This window comes from Protopterus annectens, chromosome 2.part1 (assembly GCF_019279795.1).
Source record: "Protopterus annectens isolate FY-2018-M chromosome 2.part1, PAN1.0, whole genome shotgun sequence".
NCBI classification, from domain to species: domain Eukaryota; kingdom Metazoa; phylum Chordata; order Ceratodontiformes; family Protopteridae; genus Protopterus; species Protopterus annectens.
The window spans coordinates 1342402675-1342426285 of record NC_056729.1 but is presented as its reverse complement, the minus strand read 5'-3'; the positions used below and the strand labels follow the sequence as shown (position 1 = coordinate 1342426285).

Below are 23611 nucleotides of genomic sequence, written 5' to 3'. Positions count from 1 at the left end.
ACTTTCTTGCCAAAGACCTTCTGTGTTAGCCTGTACTGCAGAGAAGTAGATACCAAACAGGAGATGACCTAGGACTGAACCCTGTGGTACTCCACTTGTCACTGGTCTGAAGTTGGACTTAGAGTCTGCTACTTTCACAGTGTGGGTTCTGTCAGTGAGCCAGTTGGCAACCCATCTTGTGTCATAGGGATTTATACCTAGTTTAGTGAGTTTGTCTATAATTCCAGAGTGGGGGATGGTGTCGAAATACTTAGCGAGATCTAGATAGACTGTGTGCACCACCTTAACCTCATCTACGGCTTTTGTCACCACTTCAAAGAAGTCTATCAGGTTTAGGAGACATGATCTGCCTTTTACAAACCAGAACTGGGTAGAGTCCAGAGTTTGGAGATTACCAATGTCATTGTTTATAAGTTCCATGATGATATGCTCCATAGCCTTGCAGACCAGGCTTGTCAGGCTAATGGGCCGGTAGTTCTAGGGGTCCATGGTGGCTCCCCCTTTGTGGAATGGGATAACCATTGCTTTGCACCATTTAGTGGGCACAAAGCCTGAGGTGAGGTTATGATTGAACATGGTATTTAGGTGGGGTGCCAGTTCGTTCTGTAGTTCATGTAGAACGCAGCTTGGGATGTTGTCAGATCCCATGGATGCTGTGTTCTTGGCTTTGGAGAGTGTGTCTTTTACCTGTGCAGCCATGATTACAGGTACTTTGCATTCTTCCGGTATACAGATGGGCCCTTTAGGGGATGAGAGAAGGGTAATGTTAGCAATGAACCTATCTGCGAGGATGTAGCAATATCAGTTGGTTCTATATATTTAGTGCCATTGTGCTGTAACTCAGAGCAGATCTGAGTGTTGACATTGGGATTTTTGACATAGCTATAGAATACTTTGTGGTTGTCTTGAGAATCAATGGCGATTTTGTTTTCGTAACTGGCTTTGATGGATTTTATGAGGGATCTCAGCTTCTTACTGAGGCTGACCACGGAGTTCCTCCAATCATGGGATTTTACTCTTTTTTTGCAACAGTTTCTTTCTTCTGTTGTAGAGTTGGTTTATAGCAGGGGACCACGAGATTGGCTTCCTTTTATTGGAGGATAGCATATTGGTTCTGTTAGGGATTGCACAATCCATGCACTTGTGTAAGTGCTTATAAAGTGCAATTGTATAGGATTCAGCAGTCGTATCTCTATTGTCCGTCAGCATGGGTGTCATGAAGTTTGCCACTTCTGTCTTAAGAAGCGTGAAGTTGGCTTTGGAGAAATCTTTTACGATGGTTTTCCTAATGGGGGGTGGGGGTGGGATGTGGATGTCTAGGGTGATTTGCTTGTGGTCAGATCTGACCAACGAGGAATTGACCTCTGGTGTGGAACACCAGCTGCCCATGTTGGTAATAACCAGGTCTAAGATATTACTGCCCCTGGTGGGAGTGTGGATAAATTGATCCAAGGCATTGGTACATGAGTATTTTTCCCAGTTAATGGTGGGGTAGTTGAAATCACACATTAGAGTGTTAGTTGTACCCTAATATTTTCCAGTGTATCAAGAAATGACGAGTGGGAATCCTGGGGCATGGTGGGGGATCTGTAGCCATCTACAATTTGCATTGCGGTCTTGCCCAGAGTTAGTTGCACTTAGATAATCTCAGATGCATTATGCTAAGCAACTAGCCTGGAAGTGTGGATATCCTTAATGAATATGGACACGCCTCCGCCTTTAGTGCTTCGGTCCAAGTTAGGTGGCCAAAAGGTGTGGTATTAATTATAGCCTGGTAATGCAGGGGTGCTCTCTGGAGCCTTGAACCAGGTCTCTGTCGCTGCACAGATGTCGATGTTCTCTATTTTAAGGAGTGCCTCGAGTAAGTGCATTTTGAGGTTTAGACTTGTAGCATTAAGTAGCATTACCCTCAGATTTTGCTTACTTGTACCTGTTATGGTGGTGAATTTGTCCGATGAATCTTGCCTAAAAAGGCACTACAGGGGTGGCAAGAGCCTTAGCCAGTATCCGGAATCCCAATGGCCACAGGTGCAGGCCATCTCTGGCAAAGCATCATGATTTGTCGATTATGTCATCCCAGGCAGACAGATACTGGATCCCCTTAGAATGACACCAGAAGCTTAGCCAATTGTTGAAGTCAATCATTTTGTCCTTGTACCGTGGTGTCATTCTGGGTGATGGCAGGATGCTATTCAGGGCTAGGGTCATACCTGCCTGGGCTACAAGATCAGAAAGCTCCTCTATGTCTCTTTTCATGTAGTCCAGGGAGGTACATCTCAGATCATTCACATCAACATGGACAATGACAGAGTCATATTTGTACTTGCTGTGGAGTGACCTGAGTGCATGTGTTATGTGGTGGATCCTGGCACCTGACAGGCAGCTGACAGTAACTTTCTCCTTGTTTAGACTGGTGAGTGGAACATCAGTGTGCCTGACTATAGAGTCACCTATGACTAGAGTGTTGGGTACGTTGTTATGCCTTATGGTTTGTGGTTGAGTGCCACACTGAGTTCTTGGGCTATGTGTCATTTGGGTTGTGTTGGTGGGTGGTGGTTGCTTGCGTTTCTGCTTTGGAGGTCCCTGTTGCTTGAGTAGATTTTTTTGAGAGCCTCCATGAATGTAGGTGTGTGTTTTGTGTTTCTATGTGTGTGTTTTGGTGGTGTAGGTTTTGAGGGACTATGTGATGAGTATGGTGTGGTACAAGTGTTTTTCCTTCTCCTCTTGACTGTCTAGTCCAGTCTTGGGTGAAGAGAGCTTTGCTTCCAGTTTGGTTATATAAGTGCATCTCTCACAGGTTGTAGTGTTGGGTGGTAGGAGGAGAGGGTTGTCTGTGTACATGAGGCAATTGCTGCATTGCCCCAAGATGCCCAGATTCATCAGGTAGACACTTTACTCTTCCCTGTTTATTGCACTATAGTTGGCAGTAGTCAATTATTGCAGTACAGGCCTTCATCCACATTCATTGCAATACGCAAACCTTTACTGTATGTACCTATTGGCAGTTAATACTTTACTCTTTCTTGCTTATTTGACTATAGATTGCAAATCAATCTATACTCACCACACTCACGGAGCAACCTGGCTATGTGCCCTGCATGTACCTCTAGGTTGCGAGATCTCTCATCTGCAGCTGTAGGGAGACAGGAACACCATTATGCATACCTGACTATCAAACTTTCAGATTAGGTATTGGTAAAACTATGCTAACAGTACTTACAAACTTGTGGGGCATTCCCAGCACAAGCTTCCCAGATGGTTGTCCAGAAGATCCCCCTTATGATACTTCAGGTCATCACAGTGGTGATGGACCTGTTCATCTGTGTGTGGGATACCTGTAGCACTGGTGATATTGCATGCCAGCTGGTTCCAAGCCTCTGCCTTGCACTCTGAGCCCTGGAACTGCCCCTGCAGCAGCTGGACTTCATGGTCTTTCACCAGGAGTCCAACCATGATTCTGGACTCCTGAATGCCCCAGCACTGCACTCAAAGTGCACACCCTCTCCAACACCTGCCATAGTTCCTGCACAGTTCAAACTCCAACTGGTTATGCTGTATTCCCATCTGCTGTGCTTAATATATCTTGTTTTCCCACCCTTACATGCCATTGGGAATTTTTAAAAATGAGGCACATCACTTGGCACAGAGCAAACTTGTGCAGCTGAGTTGAGCAGTGCTTAAACTGGCAATGCTTAGCAGTGCTTAGTAGTGCACAAACCAGCAAAGCAAAGCCAAGCAGTGCCAAGCACTGCCAAACAGTGCCTAAACAGAGGTTATTTAAGCAAGGCTTAGCAGAGCTTAGCTGAATGCAGCAGATCATGATTTTAAAATAATTGGTATAATTTATATTTCCAAAATAATTGCTTAATTTCCCTTCTATGTATTCAAACCTTGCATCTACTGCACATAAGGCCCTAACTCTAGCCACTTGGTTAAGTGGATATCTGGAATGCTGCTATACTTTTACATATACCTCTGAGCCACACTTAAGCACTGCAAAACACCATCCCACACCATGCAAACCCACTAAGCAATGCTTAAACTTGACCTTTGAATCAAAAATTGAATGCACATTTGGTTTCTATTTTTAGATGTCTGGCACATGTCAATTGCTGTGCACTGCACCACTCCACACAAACTTTAAAAAAATATATATTAAATACATTGATATCATGCATTTGGACAGTGTAGGGGATGTGTTACTTGATTCAATAACTGTGTTCCACAGCTCACCCTCAGCAATTTGTCATCATTAATTTACATGGCACCTTACAAAGGGGGAACTGCACATACGGACATGATAACTTCCATGTAGGCTCTACGCTATGCCTACATGAAATTTATTAAACCTGGGGGTACATCTTTATCCTAAAATTCTGTTCCTACTATCTCAGTACTTTTCTTCATAGAAAAACACCTCCTAAGTTCACTATACCCTGCACACCTTTACACTTTTCTTATTTAACTCTAATTCCCCATAAAATAAAAACTTAAAAACTTCTCCATCACTTCTATTACCTCGTTAACCCAAAATATGTTATTATCCATAATAAGCAAATGACTTGCATAACCTAACATCAATGGTAACTTTATTCCTTTGCTAAACCTTCTTCTTCTTCTTTTAGCTTTTCCCGGTTAGGGGTCACCACAGAGGATCACCTGTCTGCTCATGATTGGCAGTGGAGTTTTACAGTGTCGAGTTGTCAGCCCAGCGCCCAACCTTCCACAGAAGGTGCACACATGCACACACTCATGCCTAGGGCCAATTTTAGAGTGTTCAGTCCACCTACAGCATGTCTTTGGGATGTGGGAGGAAACCGGAGCACCAGGAGGAAACCCACGGGACCACAGGGAGGACATGCAGACTCCGCACAGAAGGCACCCCAGCCGAGAATCGAACCAGAGAACCTCTTGCTGTGAAGACTCCTTTGCTAAACCTAATTGTAGCTTTTCCCACATCAGTATTAACATAAATGATCACTCCATTCAAAAACAGAACAAACAAGTTCCCACTCATACAATGTCTTTGCCTCTCACACCCTTTCACACCTTTATCACATCACTAGCTCATCCATTCACTAAAGCTTTAACAAAAGAATTGTCATATATCTTCCTTAATAATCCTAAAAATTCTATCCATTCCACATGCCTTAAAAGTTTGCCAGTGTTGCTCATGTTGCACATTAGCATATGCCTTCATAATATTACATGCGAGAAAGGTAGCTTCCACCTCATCTTTACTAACACTAGTACCTCCTTTATAATAACTAACTTTTCTTTTACCTCCTTGCATCTAATCCCATACAATCCTTCTTGTAAAATATCCCCAGTCACAACAAACATATTCTGCACTTTTTTTATTAAAATCTTATAGTCCATGTTACCTAAAGCTATTGGGCTCAATGTTTTTTTCCAAGCTAGGTCTTTGTCCTTTGTTTCATAAAAACATAGTTCCTTCCTTACAGATCCTCTTACCATCCACAGAAAATGGCATCTATTCTATTATAATCCCTATTTTTCTCTTTCTTCGGCATCTAGCCTTTTGTTAAAACTTTTCCTTAACCCATCCTTCACTCCAGCACACTTTGTATTATTTCCTGTATTACATTATCCAGCTCCTTTAACGCAACTTCCTTTACTCATCTTCATGCCTTCACTCAGCCATACATTCACTAAAATGTTACCCGTAACCCATATGCATGCTCATAAACTCATCTAAGAAACCTAACTGCTGTACTATTTACCTCATATTCCAACAGATGTCTTAATTAATAGTTATTTATATGATCAAAGATCTTCATAAACAGTAATTTCCCTTCCATTCCATACCTCCTCCTTTCACTTCTTTCAGTATAGTAAATATAGTCTGAATTTTCTTTGTTTTCTTACTATATAGTTCCTTATGTACCACTTCTCCAATAACACTTTTAGCCTCTTTTAAAAAATCTTTGTAATTGACATTGCGCACAAAAGATTTGTTTACATTTGATTGGAGTCTAACAGTTTACAAGTTGGAATGAATATGGGGACTCTTTTCTACTTCTGTGCCAGTAATCAAAGGTCCGTTATGGACTACTCACAAAAACAAGAGTTGTACTGTAGTATAGGACTAATTAAGTTAAGAATAAAGTGATGAGGTTATGATGCTTCCTAAATGAGGCTGACTTCATTAATAGTCCTAAGTGTTTAAGTCCCCTATTCCTGGTTCTCATACCATTTGCTGTGAAGTACAACATATACCCAACTCCTTAATAATTCTTACTCCTTTCAGAATGATGGTATTCAGAAGAATTTCTGAGTCAGTTACTGGATTGTCTAATCTCATCTCTTTACTTTTTCACTGCTGAACTCTAGATTAGAAAATGTGATCCATCTCTTCCATGAATGTAAATATTGGTGCAAGAAATCAATATTGACTATTTTGTCATAACATCAATTTTTCCGTCATCACAATACTTTTTTCTGACTATTATGTAATATTTGCCTTCTTAAGAGATTGCCTGTATCCTTGGAAAATAGTGTACCAAGGGCATGAGGTATGTTATGCAACTTTGTTAGGTATTTCCTGATGTACAAACAACCTCATAATGCTATGTTTTATTCTAAGAAACTCCTAATTACATAGACAGTAGTGCCTGCTCATACACACACACACACACACACACACACACACACACACACACACACACACACACACACACACACACACAGAGTCATCCTATAGTTGCAGAGTATTATACCACTACATTGATTGCATTAAATATTTGGGATAGTTTCAGACTCATGAACCATTGTAGAGATATCCAATCAATGAGAAATCCTAAGGACTAAGATAAGTTGACTAACTTTAACTTTAAAGTCAGAATTTGGGTTGTTCTCCAAAAGTGCCGACCGATAGCACACCAACCCTATATTTTCCAAAATGTTGATGTAGGCATGATAGACTTCTTACTTATCATACATGCACTCATACATCTGACCTACACATGGCACTGAGGGGACAGCTAACCTTTTGGCCTGTGCAAGGAATGCCACATTTTTGGTGCAGCATCTATTCCATCTGCTTTGGAGGTAAAGCAATATCAGAGAGTCTTAGGCATACTTTTCCAGATGCGCAACTGGACTTTCAGTGCTGGGATAGCACAATAGGAAGGCAGAGACTCTTTATAATGCTAGCCCTTACCTTTTATACTCTCAGAGCTGTTTTTGTTGACATTGTAACTCAAAGATAATAATGATATGTAGTAAATACAGTTCTTTTATCTGCTGTGGTGCAGCGGTAGCGTTGTTGCCTCACAACAAGAGGTTCTCCTGTTCGATTCTCAGCTGGAGTGCGGGGAGTGCCTTCTGTGTGGAGTCTGCATGTCCTCCCCATGGTTGGGTGGGCGTTCAAAAGACATGCGTAAATGGGCGTGCCTTCGTAAAGGTTGAACGTCGAGCTGGCACCTCGGCATTCATGAAAATCTACTGCCAATCATTAGCGGACAGGAGTTCCGCTGTGTCGACTCCTAACTGGGAAAAGCTGAAAGACCAACAACAAGTAAATACAGTATGTTTGAAGGAAATGTTCCCAAGTTATATTTCATCTATGTTAAATTGCTGAGAGTTTCTAAGAAACAGAACGTCATTTTTAAATGCAAAAGTGCTATTATTTTGCCAGTATTGCTCTACAAAATGGCAACATTTAAAACACATTTTAAAGTACATTTTATTGCTATTTGCATGCAGTTATTTATATCTCTGTAACTGGGGAGGTGGGCTGGTCCTGGGACCCTTTTCAGCTACAACCCAGGTGGAGTATCATATTGTGGAAATTCAGTCACAAACAAAGGTGCACATTTGTGAAAATTATACACTGCTTTATTATAAACAAACCCTTACATATTTTATTCGACTGCACTTGATTTACTGAGATACAAGGTTTTATAAACAAGCTAACAATAAGGCATCTGAGTGTTTTGCTGGAGTCCGTTGTGCTGTTTGCTTTGTTGTATTACATCTTGATTGCTGTATTCTAACCAAGTTTTGTGCTAATACATCAAAACATGAATCTCATTAGAATTTTATTTTATTTCATGTTGTCTTTTTCTTCTTTATTTTAGGGGTGGAATAAAAGACGGAGACATTATCGTTAAAGTGAATGGCTATGCTTTGTCAACCACATCTGATCTTCAGGAAGCAGTAATGAATGGATCCCCTCTCCTCCTTGAAGTTAGAAGGGGGAATGATGATTTGTTATTTAATATAGAACCTGACATCATTAATGTAAATTAGAAGAAAAACAAATTGCAAAAAATAATCATATGCAGCCTAATCAAAGATACCTCCTACAGGAACATATGTATATGAACCTGTAAGTAGCTGATTGCTTCACAGTATGAACAAGTGTGGGTATTACTGCAACCTTAATGCTGTAATAAACACATGCTGGTTTGCAAGAATATGGATAGCATTATTTAAGTATCTCATACTTGAAAATAGATTTATGACCATGTTTATCTTTTATAAGGTACATAAAAATGCAATATTGGAATTGTTTTTATTTAGTAACTGATACAAAGGATGCAGCAGAAAAGTTACTGCCAGAATTTTGTCATCAAATGCATGATCAGTTACAATAAACTATAAGAAGCAGTACTGCAAAAAAAAACAAATAGCTTTCTTAAAAAGTTAACTTTCCTTGGACTGTCTAGACCACAGGCTATCTCGGGGAAAAATGTAAGTTCTAAAAGCAGATTATGATTTAAAGACAAAAACCACTAAGCTGCAGGGAAAATGAAAGCACTGATTAACTGAAGTAATATCCTGCAGGCAGAATTCAAAGGAAACATGCTATCCAGTGTGGCACAATGACAAAATGTTTAGTTTTATTATAAGGCCAGAGAGCTACATATGGAGTGAAACCATGGCAACACAAACATTAAGATGTCACTGGTGTGAACTAGTTATAGGAACAGCTGTTTCTTGTTTCATAATCTTCCCATATATCAGGCTTAGAAGAAGTAAAGCAATGGATGACTCAAACATGCCTCCTCTTCTCCTATCCGCACAGTCCCTGTCTGATAAGCAGAAAAAGTGCAGGATAACTAGATGACTGCTTGCTGAAACCCATAGCAGCACTCAGGTACTGATGGATAGAAATATCCAACAAGAAATGGTTGGTGGGACAAGTCATTCATCCACCTGTACCTTCAATTTTTATTTCTGTAACTCCAAACGTGTGGTACTGTAGGCTAGATAAAGAGATGTTCTGAACTGCAACAACATTTGTTGACAAAATACCATCATGAATATTAGAGACAGCACTTCTGGGCATGTGGACATTAAATGCTAGGTGTCCTATAATTCACACACAGCCTTCTAAAAACCTCAGTGAAGCAGTGTTTCCATTACTTGTGGGTATTCTCATCTTACCAGTCATGATAAACTGAGTAGGTGGCATTCGGCTGTGATGTGAGTATTAAAATGAAAAAAATATCATGTGCCTATAGGTTTTAGTCACAGCTCACAGAATATCAATCAAGGAACTTACTTCCCACAAGGCACCAAGGGAATTCTTGTGTTTCTAGGATTACCAGTTTACAGAACATGAGGCTACAAAATGACAGTTTAGATTACACATTTGTCACTATTACTGACACTGTAAATATGAAGGGGGAGCATTTGGCTACCACTGATGTGACTCATTTTTATTATTTAAGTCATTATGTTGCTAAAGGATTTCAAGGCTGCCATGGCTATGTACAGCTGTGTACTTTGTGCTACATTCTCAACTGCTTATTCTGCATTTATGTAAGTGAAAAATGATCATGGCATGTTGGCATTATTCCCCTTTTTATCATTTTATACATGGAATTGTGGTGTCACATCAACAATGACCATCATCTCTTGCCATTGTTCACACAGATGGGTGGCTAGCATTATTGCCATATTTTATCACAGGTTGGTACTAAGCTAACTGCCCTTGTGAGCCATTTTAAGTCCAGCCAATTATCCCTTGTGGGGCTCAAACCCTGCACCTTGTGTTTGAAAGGCAAACAACTTAACCATTAGGCCACCCTCCCACCGATTAGCTTCTGTATTTATTAAAATGTCTCATTTATCTAAGCTTTGCCTTCAGGAGTTGATGGCTAGTATCCAAAGGGGTACTATCATGGAAGGGGATATGCAAACTTGTGCTGCAGTGTATAATATTTTTATGACTCAGAAAGGGTGCTGATTTCTATTCTGAGATGCACAAAATTCTGTTATCACACATTAGATTTATGATTAAGACACAAAACATTTACACTGTGACTTCTACTAACACAAACAGCAGGGTAGATATGTTTACATTTTAAATATTAAATTGTTCAGAATTTTAGAGCTTTATTTCTTTAAGCATTACTGGTGCATTGTAAAACATGGATACCATCACATCCTTGTGAACTAGACCTTAAGGCAGCAAAGTTTAGTAGCTATTTGGTTTGACAGTAATATTAAGTTGTTGCTGCATAATGAAAAGGTAACATTTCTAGATATAGTTAACTTTTCCAGTCATGGTAAGCATTAATAGAAGAATGTGCTGGTTGAACTTATCCTTGAAGTACTTTTTTAATAAACACCTACACCATCAGAAAAACGTTGATTTGCACTTAATTAAGTTATTGTATAGAATGCAAACATGGTCGTTTTGAAAGCTTTTTGAATACAACATGAGTCTGAACCTCAGTAGTATCAATTATTAAAAACCTTTAAAAATATTTTATGGTGTTTTCATTTTCCTTCTCTGTTGGTGCACTTTCTAATATTTGTTATGATTGTTTGAAGGCATGTTGATACCCTGTCAGAATGTTACACATGCATCAAGTAACCTGCTTGTTTGCAGAAAATGTTATGCATTACTGATATACAATGGGGATATTCAAGGGCTAGGATTCAGAAAAAATGCTTAAATGGCCACATAAGGCAGCTTATTGCTGCAGTCAAAGTAGTACAATGTGGCCATGAGCTGATTATCAATGTAGTAGGAGCAATGTTGCAAGACACAGATAAACTTATGATATAATGCATTAGCAAAAATCCCACAGGTCATGTAATGGCTGTCAATAGTATGAGTAGGCCATGTGACCTAAAGAGCCCATTAGCATGCATACAAAACACATGTAACAATGCTCATTCACCTATCAATCAATGTGCTTCTATGAGCAAAGCTAATATCTTCATAAGGCCTCTACTAATTTCTAGATATACATAGGAAGTAAATCTGTGTATAAGGCTGTCAGAAAGTGCAGAACAAGCAGGGGAATAATACACGAAAGGACAAGAAGAAGTAAAGAGAGTGTGTGTTTTAATGTCCAGTTTCCTTTTTCCAAGAAGTGCACAGGTGGAAGATAGTGAGGAGAAGATGTGGACAGGAAAGACGGTATAGAGATGGTAGCAGGGACAGATATCTAAAACCAAAACAAAGAGACAAAAAACAACAGGCAGACTGAGGACAACTAGAGGTAGTGAGCTCTGGACCACAATCTAGGTAGGGAAGTAAAACAGAAGTAAAGGGAACAACATTATGAGGGAGCGGGTGGGATGACAGCACTGTCTATGCAGCATCTGGTCAGATTTCAGTTATCTCCATGACTGCACTTATGGTTGGGTCATCAACTAGTAGCCCACTTTTTAGGGCCAGGCAGTGGTGTTAATCAGCCAGTCACACATGGCTATACTGAATGGCACCAATATAGGCATCTGTCCTCCAGTCCACCAACACCATCATCTTGCTGTCCAGCTCCTGTTGGGTAATATGTTATGACACACTGATTGTGTCCTCTGATGGGAAGCCTACACCCACTGCCACTGACAGTCCAACAGAGGCCAATAAAGACCTATGTCATTTTGCAGAAAACCTGGCCTGGAGACAGCCAGAGAACAGGCAGGTGATGGTAAGTAGGTGCTTGGAAAGGTGTCTGATGCCGCATCATAACTACAGTCATGGTAGACACTGCGTAAAATATGAACATAAGCAGGAAAAAGCAAAACAGCAGATAATGTATAAAAAAAGGATGGTGCTAAAGAGGGAGACAGGAAAGATGAACAATTATAACTAATGTATGCACACTATGAGACATAATAGCTCCTGGAGAAGTAAAATGCCCTTACATATCCAGTGGCAAAAACTAAAGTACCTAGAGGGTACTATAGCAGGTAGCATGACACAAATGCCAAGAATACATATTACTTACCATGCCTCCCTGTATGTATGGCATGTTAAAAGAGGATATGTTTCAAAGAGAGTGCACGGAGACCACATAAGTTGGCTGAAGAAACCAACCACTGTTGTTACAATTAGGTGTCAGGTAGCAGATTATGATTACTAGACATAGCCCTGCATAGCACTATGGTGACCATGTCTTCAGCCACAGAAATCAAAAGCACGTCATAAACATATGACTTAAGCAGTGGGTGATGGCAAGGTAACACGCCATAGCCTCGCATTAAATTATAAATGTCAGCCTGTCAGATGCATGTCCACAGTGTGCTGAGTATTACTAGAGCTGGCGGGAGGCATTAAACAAATATTGTTGCATGAAATGTCCACCACCTGACCAGTCATCATTACCATGCCAACAGTGGCACTTGCCAGAGTTAGGATAGGTGGTAAAATAGGTCAGCCTGAATTGCATAGGTATGTATATCAATAGGCATAGTAATATGTAATGTTTACACTCAAAACTCAGGTATGTAAAATATATAGATGTATGTGCAGGAAATGTGTGATGTAGACATATTTACCCTTAATTGCCTCACTGGCATAAGTGTCACTCTATGATCCCCAAAACTGCATGATTAAAAACAGACATGACCACTGCAGTGTTCATCACATTATGTAAATTTGTGGAAGATCAAAATAGGAGTTCTGAATATAGGGGAGTTCTGTACAGAGAGCAGGACAAAGCCACATGTAATGCAGTAACTTTTCATGGAACAGAATGTTGGATTAACATTACTACTATTTTGCCATTGTTTGTGGAGGATTGATACTAGTCTACCTGCTAAAGGGGGGGGGGGACATAGGAAGGTTTGGAATTGAGCCCTGTGGTATATTAACACAAATCTTTACAGATTCAGAACTGTGTAACACATGCTGTGATCAAAGAGCACAGACCAAATTCAAGTGTAGGCACTGCTGAAAGTGTGTTTGTTTTGGGGTGAGAGAGGCTCAATATTCACCTTTGGACAGTTGTGTGAGGGTCAGAGCATGTGCTTCAGGAAAGGATGTATTGGATTGGGCCTGAAGTTTGGCCAGCATTAACCTACCTAGTTACTGGCCATGGGACTATCTGAGGTACACAATGACTTTTATTTTGCAGCACTGACAGTGTCCCATTTTGCAGTGCATGCTATCAGTGACTTTCTATCAAATGTGGAACATAGTAGATAATGTGAAGTGAGATCAGAACACAGGCTGACTGACAAATGGTTGGCATATGTATGTGGAGCATTGAAACATGTGATGCCTGTGCCCTACTAGACAAAGGTATGCACAGGCTGCTGACAGGGTACATGCTACTACATGAGGACCTATCCTGTGATACTGTTAGCTATGGTAGGGTTGCACCCAACACTGGCACAAACATTAATTAAGGGCATGCACACCACAACATGCTACATTCATAATATGTCCAATCACTGACCATAGCTCTACATTCACATTTACATGTTCTGTCAAAGAAAATAAGTGCTTAGACAACATTTCCATGACAGATCCAGATGTTCTATTGCATACCATACAGGGGCATAGATGGCAGGTACTACTGACATATAAGAGTGACAGGGCCTTCTCTGATGGTGTGTGGCACAAGCTGGTGGTGAATGTTAATGCTGTCAGCTGCAATAAGGAAGTCCATCAGGTTCACCTAAGGGTCACTGGCATAGCCTCTCATACATGCCAGAAGGCCCACACTGTTGCACAGGAGAGGATAGCAAATGGTGAATATCCACCATTGCAGACCACCCTTACTGCCATAGTGGAGATTTTGTTTTCCATATTAATACTTGTGGAAGCCTGGGTGTCAGAGTAGAGCTGGATACACCTTTGCATGTCTCTGTTGGTGATTCAGCAGTTTGGCATTACTATAGTAGCATAGTTTAGGGTTATACATGTGCCATATACACACGGATGCACAATAATGTCTTCTCTCCTCTACAGCCACATCTGGGATGTATACATGAAGGCACAGCATTCAAGAAACATATAGCAGTAATATGTAATATTTAATATAGGGGTATACGTCAATTGGTCAAAGGACCAAATTGTTGAAACCCATATGGTCGCGACCATATGGTCAACAATTTGATACACTGAACCATTCTGACAGATCGTGGTACAGTAAGAATCAGGGAATTTTGCCTTTTCCCCACTGTAGTGAATCTTAGATTGTTATAAATAATTATCAGGGAGTGTGGGGGTGAAGGGGGGGGCTTGCCCCATGGAAAAACATTGTGTTTTGTTGGGTGTTGTGTGGATTTATGTCAGTTTTTCGATTAACTACATTGTTAACCATATGTTCTCGACTATATGGCTTTCAACAATGGGCTTTTTCAATAAACTGACATAGATCTGTAATGTCACACAAAGTTATTTACTTGGCTCCTTTTACAAGTGCTGCAGTTATAGCATCCTTTGTAACAGCACAGGGCATATTTGATGTCAGTATTATGATAGCATAGCCAGAGGGCACAGTGCCCCTGTTAAACATGGTGACTATAGAAGGTACTCTAGCACCCACTTGCAGTAACACAGGTCTGTTGTTCATGGAACCCTCCCATGACTCATCTATACCCACGAAAGGACAAGTCATGCCAGGCACACCTTCTAAGTTGTCAGAGTCATCCTCTGACCAGTGGGCAGTGGCACATCCACAAAGCATGGGAACAGGGGGTCAGGAGAGATGGGCTTATATCCATCATGCATGCCTCCCAGTAATTCCATAAGAGAGATAAAATAATGGGCATTACTCAATGGATGCAAAGGACAGTCATGTAAGAAAGGAAGATGGCTCCACCACCGCTGCCATGACAGAGATGATAGGTGTCTTATGCAGCCTGCATGATGAAGTGCATGAGTATTTTCAATACGTGGTGCATCTCCTTAGTATGATGGATAGGAAGATGGCTGCCTGCACTGACTCTGTACACCAGGACTCATACCATTCCAATGCCACTACTCCTCAACTTCCACTGTGGGTACACCTTGTAGGTCAAACAGGTTATGGTTATGGTCTGGTACCTCATCTACTCCATCTGCCAGCTGAGTGCCTGTTGAAGCATGACAAGGACACCTGCAGAGTAACGGAGTATGTAGTGGGCAGACACAGGCCTCAAATAGGTGATCTCTGTCTCATCCATTGACCTTGACAGTGGATTTTGGGATGTTGGTGCCATTATCGCTCCTTAGAATGCATATAACTATGCCCAAGTACATCCATGGTCTGTATCCTTAATATCTATCTGCCCCCCCATAACACCTGCCACAGTACATACACACAGTACAACCAAATCTGCATGATCTGTGTCCATGGTACTCACTTGAAACATATGCACAGTACTTCTGGACAACAGCCCTTCTCAGGAAGCACAAACCCTCCCTACAGAGTGGTTTTGTGTGTGTGTGTGTGTGTGTGTGTGTGTGTGTGTGTGTGTGTGTGTGTGTGTGTGTGTGTGTGTGTGTGTGTGTGTCTGTGTGTGTGTGTGTATGTGTGTGTGTGTGTGAGAAATGCCTCAGTTAAGGACATTGTCTAGTTAAGTGACTTGCTCAGAGGCATACAGAATCAAGCCGTGCACATTAGTTATGGGAAACAAGGTCTTAATCCTCCACACCAACTGCCAGACCTAATTTAACTTCTTTTTTGTCTTATTTTTTTGGTCGTAATTCACTGAGGATTGCAGTTTGTCAATGTCACAAAGAGTTTCATAGTTATGTAGTTATAAAATATATGTTGATGAAAAATCTGTTGGTCTTAAAACTTTTAAAGTGATTTAGAGTTATCTTTCTCTACTTTTGCAAAACATCTCTGATTTTACCTCAATCAATTTCCTTGCTTTATACCATAACTACTCTGGTTCATGAGATGCCCTGCACTGTCCTTGAGAAAGTCACTTAACCAGATAGTTCTTTGGGGCAACTAAAAATTGGGCTAAGGTCTTCACTGCTCCCCTGGACTGCAAGCATAGTAACTACTCCTGAACCAGAGTAGTTATGGTATAAAGCAAGGAAATTGATTATAGTAAATATGAGTGCCATTATATGAGCCATGTTCTTTGGATGTGATCCTTGGTTTTCATATTTTGTTGAACTGTGACATTGAGTTTATTATTTAGCTGTGAATAAATTTGACAACATGAAACCTAAAAGTTTAATCTTAATATTTTAACTATGAATACATTTTTATTTCACTTGTTTTTTTTTGTTTTTTTGCAGGCACATGGGCAAAATGCAGGATGGGTTTTTAGTCTACCTAGCATATAGTGCAAATGAGTAAGGCTATGAGCGGTTAAAGATCTGATTCCCCTAGTACATGGTTTGTTTCCTTCCCACTTTTGTTTGTCTGCTATGTGACTCTGCCAAGTTACTTCACCAGACAACACTCCTGGGCTGCTCCTAAAAACGGACATTGGTGTCCAGTGGATTGTTAGCAAATGTGTTATACATCTATGTTTTGAATTCCTGCACCCTTCAAATACATGCTAATTATTACTAAACTATATGCTGTTTGAGTATGAATCTCAGCACTTCTCTTGTTTAAAGGGTTGCCAGGTGCATTTTCACTTAATGCAAATTTCAGATGATGTTTACTGTTTCTGATGCTGTCTGTTTTCAATGTAAGAGTATTTTCTTTTGATTAGAAAAAAGTCTGTGGTGTTTGTTTCTAAATTTGAAATTTAAGTTTTAAAGGAAATCCAAATCTCTGTGAACATCGTAAAAGTAAAGAAGAAAATAGTGTGTAGACTGAGAGATTTGATCAGACTGTATAGTAACTTGGGAGAGACAACCAAGTAATGGGATATTGGTATGACTGGCTGGGGCCTGATTCATTACCCTGCATAAGGCCCATTTGCCCACAATATGGCTCTGACTCTGGAAGTATATGCTTCAACAATATAGCATTGTTAGCTATTCTTCAAGTAGGTCAGACTTGTTTTGAGGTAATATCAGATGAGATAGCCATTCTTGATGACAAACAAGACTTAGATCAGAATGAGATGTAGGTATCCTGCAGGCATGTAAGCCCTCCCACCAAAAAAATAGTTTGTTGTACGCAGCAATATTTCTGATTGTTATATGAATTGTGAACATACCTCTCAACCTCTCGGCACAGGAAATCTGGACAAAAGCAAAAGTAATGAGGGGGCAATGACCAAAAATCGCAGGCAAATCTTACATATTGCTGTTCTATTAGAAAGCTGCTAGAATAACACATTTTGTGTTAGCCTGTATTTTCAGAAGGATATGAAGTCTGAAACTCAAGTGTGTATCATTATATAATTATATTAATTTTCAATGATTTGCCAGAAAATCCACACATTTTATGAAGAAATGACCACAAATATGAGACAAAAATCTGAACATTCTATGAAAATCTGGACAGTTGAGAGGAATGCTTTTGGCTTGATGAACAATAGCTGCTGCAGCATTTATATTGTCTGTAATTGTTTTGCTTTATTCATTGCACTAAGGAATGCATTAATTCTTAATAAGCCTGGATTATGTATTATAGTCTAAACATGTTGCATTTCATTAAAGCCTTTTTGCAGTGCCTTCTTTACAGCCTCCAGCAACTGCAAAGGAGATGACATTTATCAGGTCCTATAGTCTACTTTATTTGGAGTGATCAGACCCATCCAATATTCAGCATCCATTATGGAGTCATTGTTGCATATTACTGTGATACCGTCTTCTCTGTAAGACTGGATTGTAAAAGATTTCAGCATTTAGTTAAAAGCTATGACTTTGGTAGTTAGCCCAGAGGACTAACATTAATGAGCTGCTTCTTCTGGCAAGGGTGCAACATTTGAATCTTTCCATATTCATTTACCTACTGTGTGTCACTGAGCACTTCATTTAAACACACAGCACTTTGGAACAACTGGGAATTTGGGCTAGACACCTTAATAGTCTCCAGGACTGCATGCCTAGCAACTATGAACCTGTTGTCATTAATTTCCAGCTATTCCCTACTGCATAGCTGATGTAGCTCAGGAGGTATTATGATAATATCACCAGCACACCAGTTTTTAATGTAACATAGGCAATTTATTTTTCAAATTCAGCAGGCACTGGCTTTGCAAATGAAGTATTGAAATGCAAAGGTGTTTGGTAGTAGCAATCCCTGTATTCATAACAGTTCTCATTAATGTGGAATTGCATAGTATACATAGGGTGTATTGTAGAGCAGAGCGTGTGTATGTACCTTTAAGAAGCATTTCCAGATGTAGGCACGTGCATATAAATAGTGAGCACATGCAGGCATCAGTGCCATTTTGAGAGAACAGCCAGAGTGTTAACATGTATGAGTGTAGTAGTCAGTCTGTTTATAAGTTTATTTAAGTTTAAGTTACTAAGCCTCATTCCTGATGTGTTTGTGTGTAATAAAGCTGCTTGAACTCAACCCACAATCGTTCAACTGTTTTATCCTGACAGGACGAGCGATATGGCGTCAGAACTGGAATTAAAAGTGCAACTTCTTCAAGCCATGAAGTGCAGAGTTGACGGTGAAGGCAGATTGAGTGATGCAGAGCTCAAATCATCAAAAAGGAAATGAACCTCGGGTAACCAAAACTTGCAAACATGATTTCTTTTGCAAAGAAATTGAAAAGGAGCACTTGTAAGGCACAAAACCCATTATTAATTAAACGAGTAGCACAAAATGTAGCATTAATCAAACAAAAGGCATAAAATGCATTATCAATTAAACAAAATGCTCAAACTCATGATATTCGACAAAACTAGAAGAAATATTCATATGGGGATCAGAATTACCTCCAATCTGTATAACGAGCATGTTTAAAGTAAAATGAGCACAAGAAAAGTATACCGAGCATGATAAGAGGTTAAAAGGGCATAATATGTACAATAATAGGGCAAAATAAGCTTAAAGGGCAAGGTGACTGCATGTTTTTTAGTAAAAGACCATGTTTTGGGGGCATAAACTACAATTTTGCATTGACAGAAGCCATTCAAAGCATAACTTGAGTTGTTCGAAGTATCTCAGAGTGTGCAAAGTGTTTGCAGAGTGTGTGCTTTATTATGATGCAATTATTTCAAAGAGTTTGCTGTGTGCAAATTACAGTTATATTGCAAAGTGCAGTCAAAGTACATACATTTCAAAAAGTTTCTTGTGCTAAGTTCATTTGTTCACAGAGTGCCACCATTTCAAAGTGTTTCTTACACTTTACAAAGTTATTTCGAGTTTCTTTGCTGTGTACAGTTTATTTGCAAAGTGCATTCATTTTGAAGTGTTTCTTACACTGATAAGGAGTGATTTCATAAAGTACAGTGATTTTAAGATGTTCTTGTGCTATAGAGACTTATTTGGCAAAGTGCAGTTATTTCAAAGAGTCTGTTGTGCTAATGGGCATAATTATAAGTTCTGTCATAAAGTTCTGGCATATTTATATGTGTGTGTATTCATACATAATTCCAAGCACCTTCACTACTGTGTGTTGATATGGCAGAGGCATTTCGCAGACCCAGTCCACTTGTGTTTGATCATAATATTGCAGAGACCTGTAGAGTATGTGAGCAGGAATACGATATTTTCATACAAGCAGCTTTTTCTGGCAGAGATGCATGTACAAGGGCATTCATTTTGTTTAACTTAGCTGGGTCAGAAGCCATTGAAAGAGAGTGTTTATTTGTGTATGCACCAGCAGTGTATGCAGGTAAGGGGGAAACTGCCATATTACTGTACCAGCTGAATCAAGAGAGGACCCTAAGTGCTTGAAACCTAAATTTAGAGAAATGTGCAACCCCCAGACAAATGTTACATTAGAGAGGCACCTATTTTATACAAGAGACCAAAAGCCAGGTGAAACCTTTGCAGCTTATATCAGTGACTTGAGAAATAAGGCTAAAACGTGCAGATTTGGTGATTTAAAGATGAGTTAATAAAGGACAGGCTTGTGTGTGGTGTTAATAGTGCTGCAGTGAGAAAGATTTTGCTTTGTTCATAGGTTCATAGATGTGAACTAGGCTAATGGCCCTGGAACCTTTACAAGCCTATCCCATAGGATTACTCTGGCATCGTGCCGCCCAACCTTAGTTCCTAGTGCCTTGTGATAGTGATTTAACATTAAGCAAAGCCATAGAGACTTGTCAAATCCATGAGCTCACAGAAAGGCACACAAGTATGCTTACAAGTGATAAAGGCATGGTTTCAACAGCCTCTAGAGCAAGCTTAGGCAGCATGCAGCATGTGGCAAGCAGAACTAGGTCTAAGCACATGGCAGCTGTAACCCCTGTGGGTTTTCCAGGGCAATCTTGTAGCTTTCTAGCAAGTTCAAAGACTAGTTCAGTAAAAAGGACATGCTCAGTGCAGTACAAGGGTGAGTCAGCAAAACCCAAGTCAAGTCTTATTGTTAGCTGTCATAATTGTGGAGCCAACCATGAGTCTAAAAGAGAGAAGTGCTTAGCATTTGGTCAGCAATGCCACAAGAAAAAAATGGAACTGCTTTCAAAAGTTTTGTAGATCAAGCAAGCCTTGTTCAGTTATTAAGAAAAGTCACTTAAAAAGCAAGTTGATCATGTAAAAAGCTGCAACCCTACTTTTTTGTAGATGGTGTATCAGTGGTTAGTGAAAAGGTTAATGCAGTAGATTTCCTGGCAAACAACGAAGTATTTTGTACTGTCCTGATAAAAAGTAAACCCGCAGAGCTCAAAGTAGACACTAGTTCAAAGTGTAATGTAATGTCAGCAAAAACATTTGCTAGAGTGAGAGTTGGTGAGCAACTTAATCTGGCCAATTGTGTGAAGCTTGTTGGTTATGGAGGTAAAAGATTCAAACCAAAGGCTCAGTCGTGCTTTCATGCTATTCGGCTGGACACAATTACAGCTTGCAATTGTATGTAATCAGAACACCTGTGCAGTTATTATTAGTTCTCAGAGACAGTTTAAGAATGAAACTGCTTTCTTTTACTAAAGAAGTACATCATGTAAGAACGTTTCCCAGACACTATTTTCTCAGAGTATGCTGATATTTTCGATGATAAGCTAAGCAAACTACCAGTTGTGTACTCCATGAAAGTAGACTCAGAGGTCAGTCCAATGGTCAGACCAGCAAGGAGAGTTTCAAAGTCAAGGTCCAGTTAGACAAAGTGGAGCAGCAAGGTGTGATTTGTCCAGTCACAGAACCAACTGAGTGGGTGTTTTTCATGGTAGCTGCTCATGAGAAAAATTCAGATGAAATCAGAATATGCATTGACCCAAGAGACTTGAACAAGGCATTAAGAAGACCTCATCATCCTATGGGTACAGTAGAAGAAAACGATGAGTGCACCATGCGCTGTCAAGTAAACTCCGGTAAAACTTCAATAAAAGCTCCAAGTTGAACAAATGTTCGCATTTATTATTAAAAACAAAAAACATACAAACTGCAGTATAGTGAGCGCTTTCGCGTTGTTCAACAACGCTTCATCAGACATAATTGCAGTTAGGAAGCACTCCGCCTTAAATACTAATGCATGATGACATCACAATGTTCCTAAAAACATTTAACCAAACAAGAAGAGACATTTAAAACATAAAATTAGTGTTTGAGAGGTCTAGATGCTAAGAAAGGCTTAATGGAAAACCTGTCATTGAGCCCAAATCTGTGGGCTTGTAACTTCATTATCCATTTGCCCTCCCTCTCCTCAGTCCTATTTTTAAAATTACCTAATCTACTATTCTTAATGACCAACTCCAAGACCTGAAACTTGAAGCTATGTGTATTGCCTTGTTCCACTATATGTTTCGCCAAGGCATTCATTGTATTACCTTTTGCAATAGCATAAATGTGCTCTCTAATATGCTCTCGTAGCGATCTAGTCGTCATGCCCACATAAAAAATCTTGCAGAGTTGACATTCAGCTACGTATACCAAATTTACAGATCTGCAGTTGGCAAAATGTTTAAATGTATATGTCTTCTTGGTGACAGGATGTATAAAACTGTCGGAGTTAGAAATGTATCTACACTGATTGCAAGTATGACAGGCAAATGTGCCTGTTTTATGAGGTGTCTGTACATTTAAGCAAGTCTTATCATAACAGAGTAATCTGTTGAGTGAAAGCATATTCCTATATGCCACTCTGGGTCTCTCATCGACCAAAGATCTAATCTTGTCATCGATCATTAGAAGGCCCCAGTGTTTATTGAGAACATCCAAAACATGATTGTTCCTGTTGGTATAGGGGATGACAATCCTATTGACACTAACCATGTTTCTGGTCTTGGGTAGATATGCATGAACACATGGTCTATTGATCAAAGGAGCTACCTCATCAGATCTACAACAATCACCCTTGGAAATAGCATCAAGTACATGGTTCTTCCCATAACCCCTAGATATGAAATTCCTAGCTAAGCTCTCCTTGTGTTCATTATAAGCTGTTGATTGTGATGTTAATTTCGAAACCCTAATGGTTTGATTTCTAATGATGTTCCTGTGTACATGCTTGGGATGCATGCTTTCACGGTGTAATAAATTGTTTCTCCAACAAGTCTTCCTGAAAAGTTCAGTATCAAAGCCATGGGAACCCTTAATAATCTTTACATCAAGAAAATCAATAGTATCTGTTGAATATGAACATTCAAAGCTAAGAAAATCAGTGGTGGCATTCAGGTATGTTACAAAAGCCAAAAGCTGTTCAACTGTTCCTCTCCACAAAAGAAACACATCATCCACAAATCTATTATAAAAATTTAGATGGTCAATATATTCAGAATCATTATTCAAAACAAACATGCTTTCCCAATGTGCCAACACCAGATTGGCATAAGCGTTGGCACATGGGGTTCCCATTGCCACCCCTTTTGTTTGCAAATAGTACTTCTCTTGGTAGCAAAGGACATTGTTCTCGAGAACAATCTCTAAAAGTGACATACATCTATGAATCATGTAAGTTGTTAACTTATTGTGAACCAAAATAGCTCTAACAAATTCCATACCCATTTCGTTGGGAATCGACGTGAAAAGAGATTTCACATCTAAAGTGACTAATAGGTCATCCCTATTAAAAGATGGTGAATGGCTAAATACCGCCAAATTATCAAGAAAATTGGACGTGTCTCTCAAGACATGTTTTACCTCAGCGAGAACAGGTTTAAGTACTTTGTCAAGATAAATAGATAGAGGTTCAGTTAACCAACCACGACTGGATACAATGGGTCGCATAGGTGGATCTAGTGTATCTTTGTGGATCTTGGGTAGACCCCTGAAAGAGGGGATCAAGGGATTATCAATCAAAAAATAGGTATATAAATCCCTGTCAATTATATCTGTTAACATTAAATCATATAGCCTGGCATGTACACCTTTGATCAAATTATTGAGACTGTAGTTGGGTATTAGTAGATATGTCTCACTATCAGAAAGCA

General features: G+C 39.7%; 1 protein-coding gene across 1 annotated transcript in view; it reads left to right on the top strand.

Annotated features, from left to right (window-relative positions):
* HTRA3 (HtrA serine peptidase 3) overlaps nucleotides 1-9995 on the top strand; it is a 700273-nt gene extending 690278 nt beyond the window's left edge. Inside the window, exon 9 of the mRNA XM_044062803.1 lies at nucleotides 8103-9995. Coding sequence (XP_043918738.1) covers nucleotides 8103-8274 — 172 coding nt within the window. The 3' untranslated portion in view covers nucleotides 8275-9995. The remainder of the gene's footprint in view (nucleotides 1-8102) is intronic.
* Nucleotides 9996-23611: the final 13616 nt, after the last annotated feature.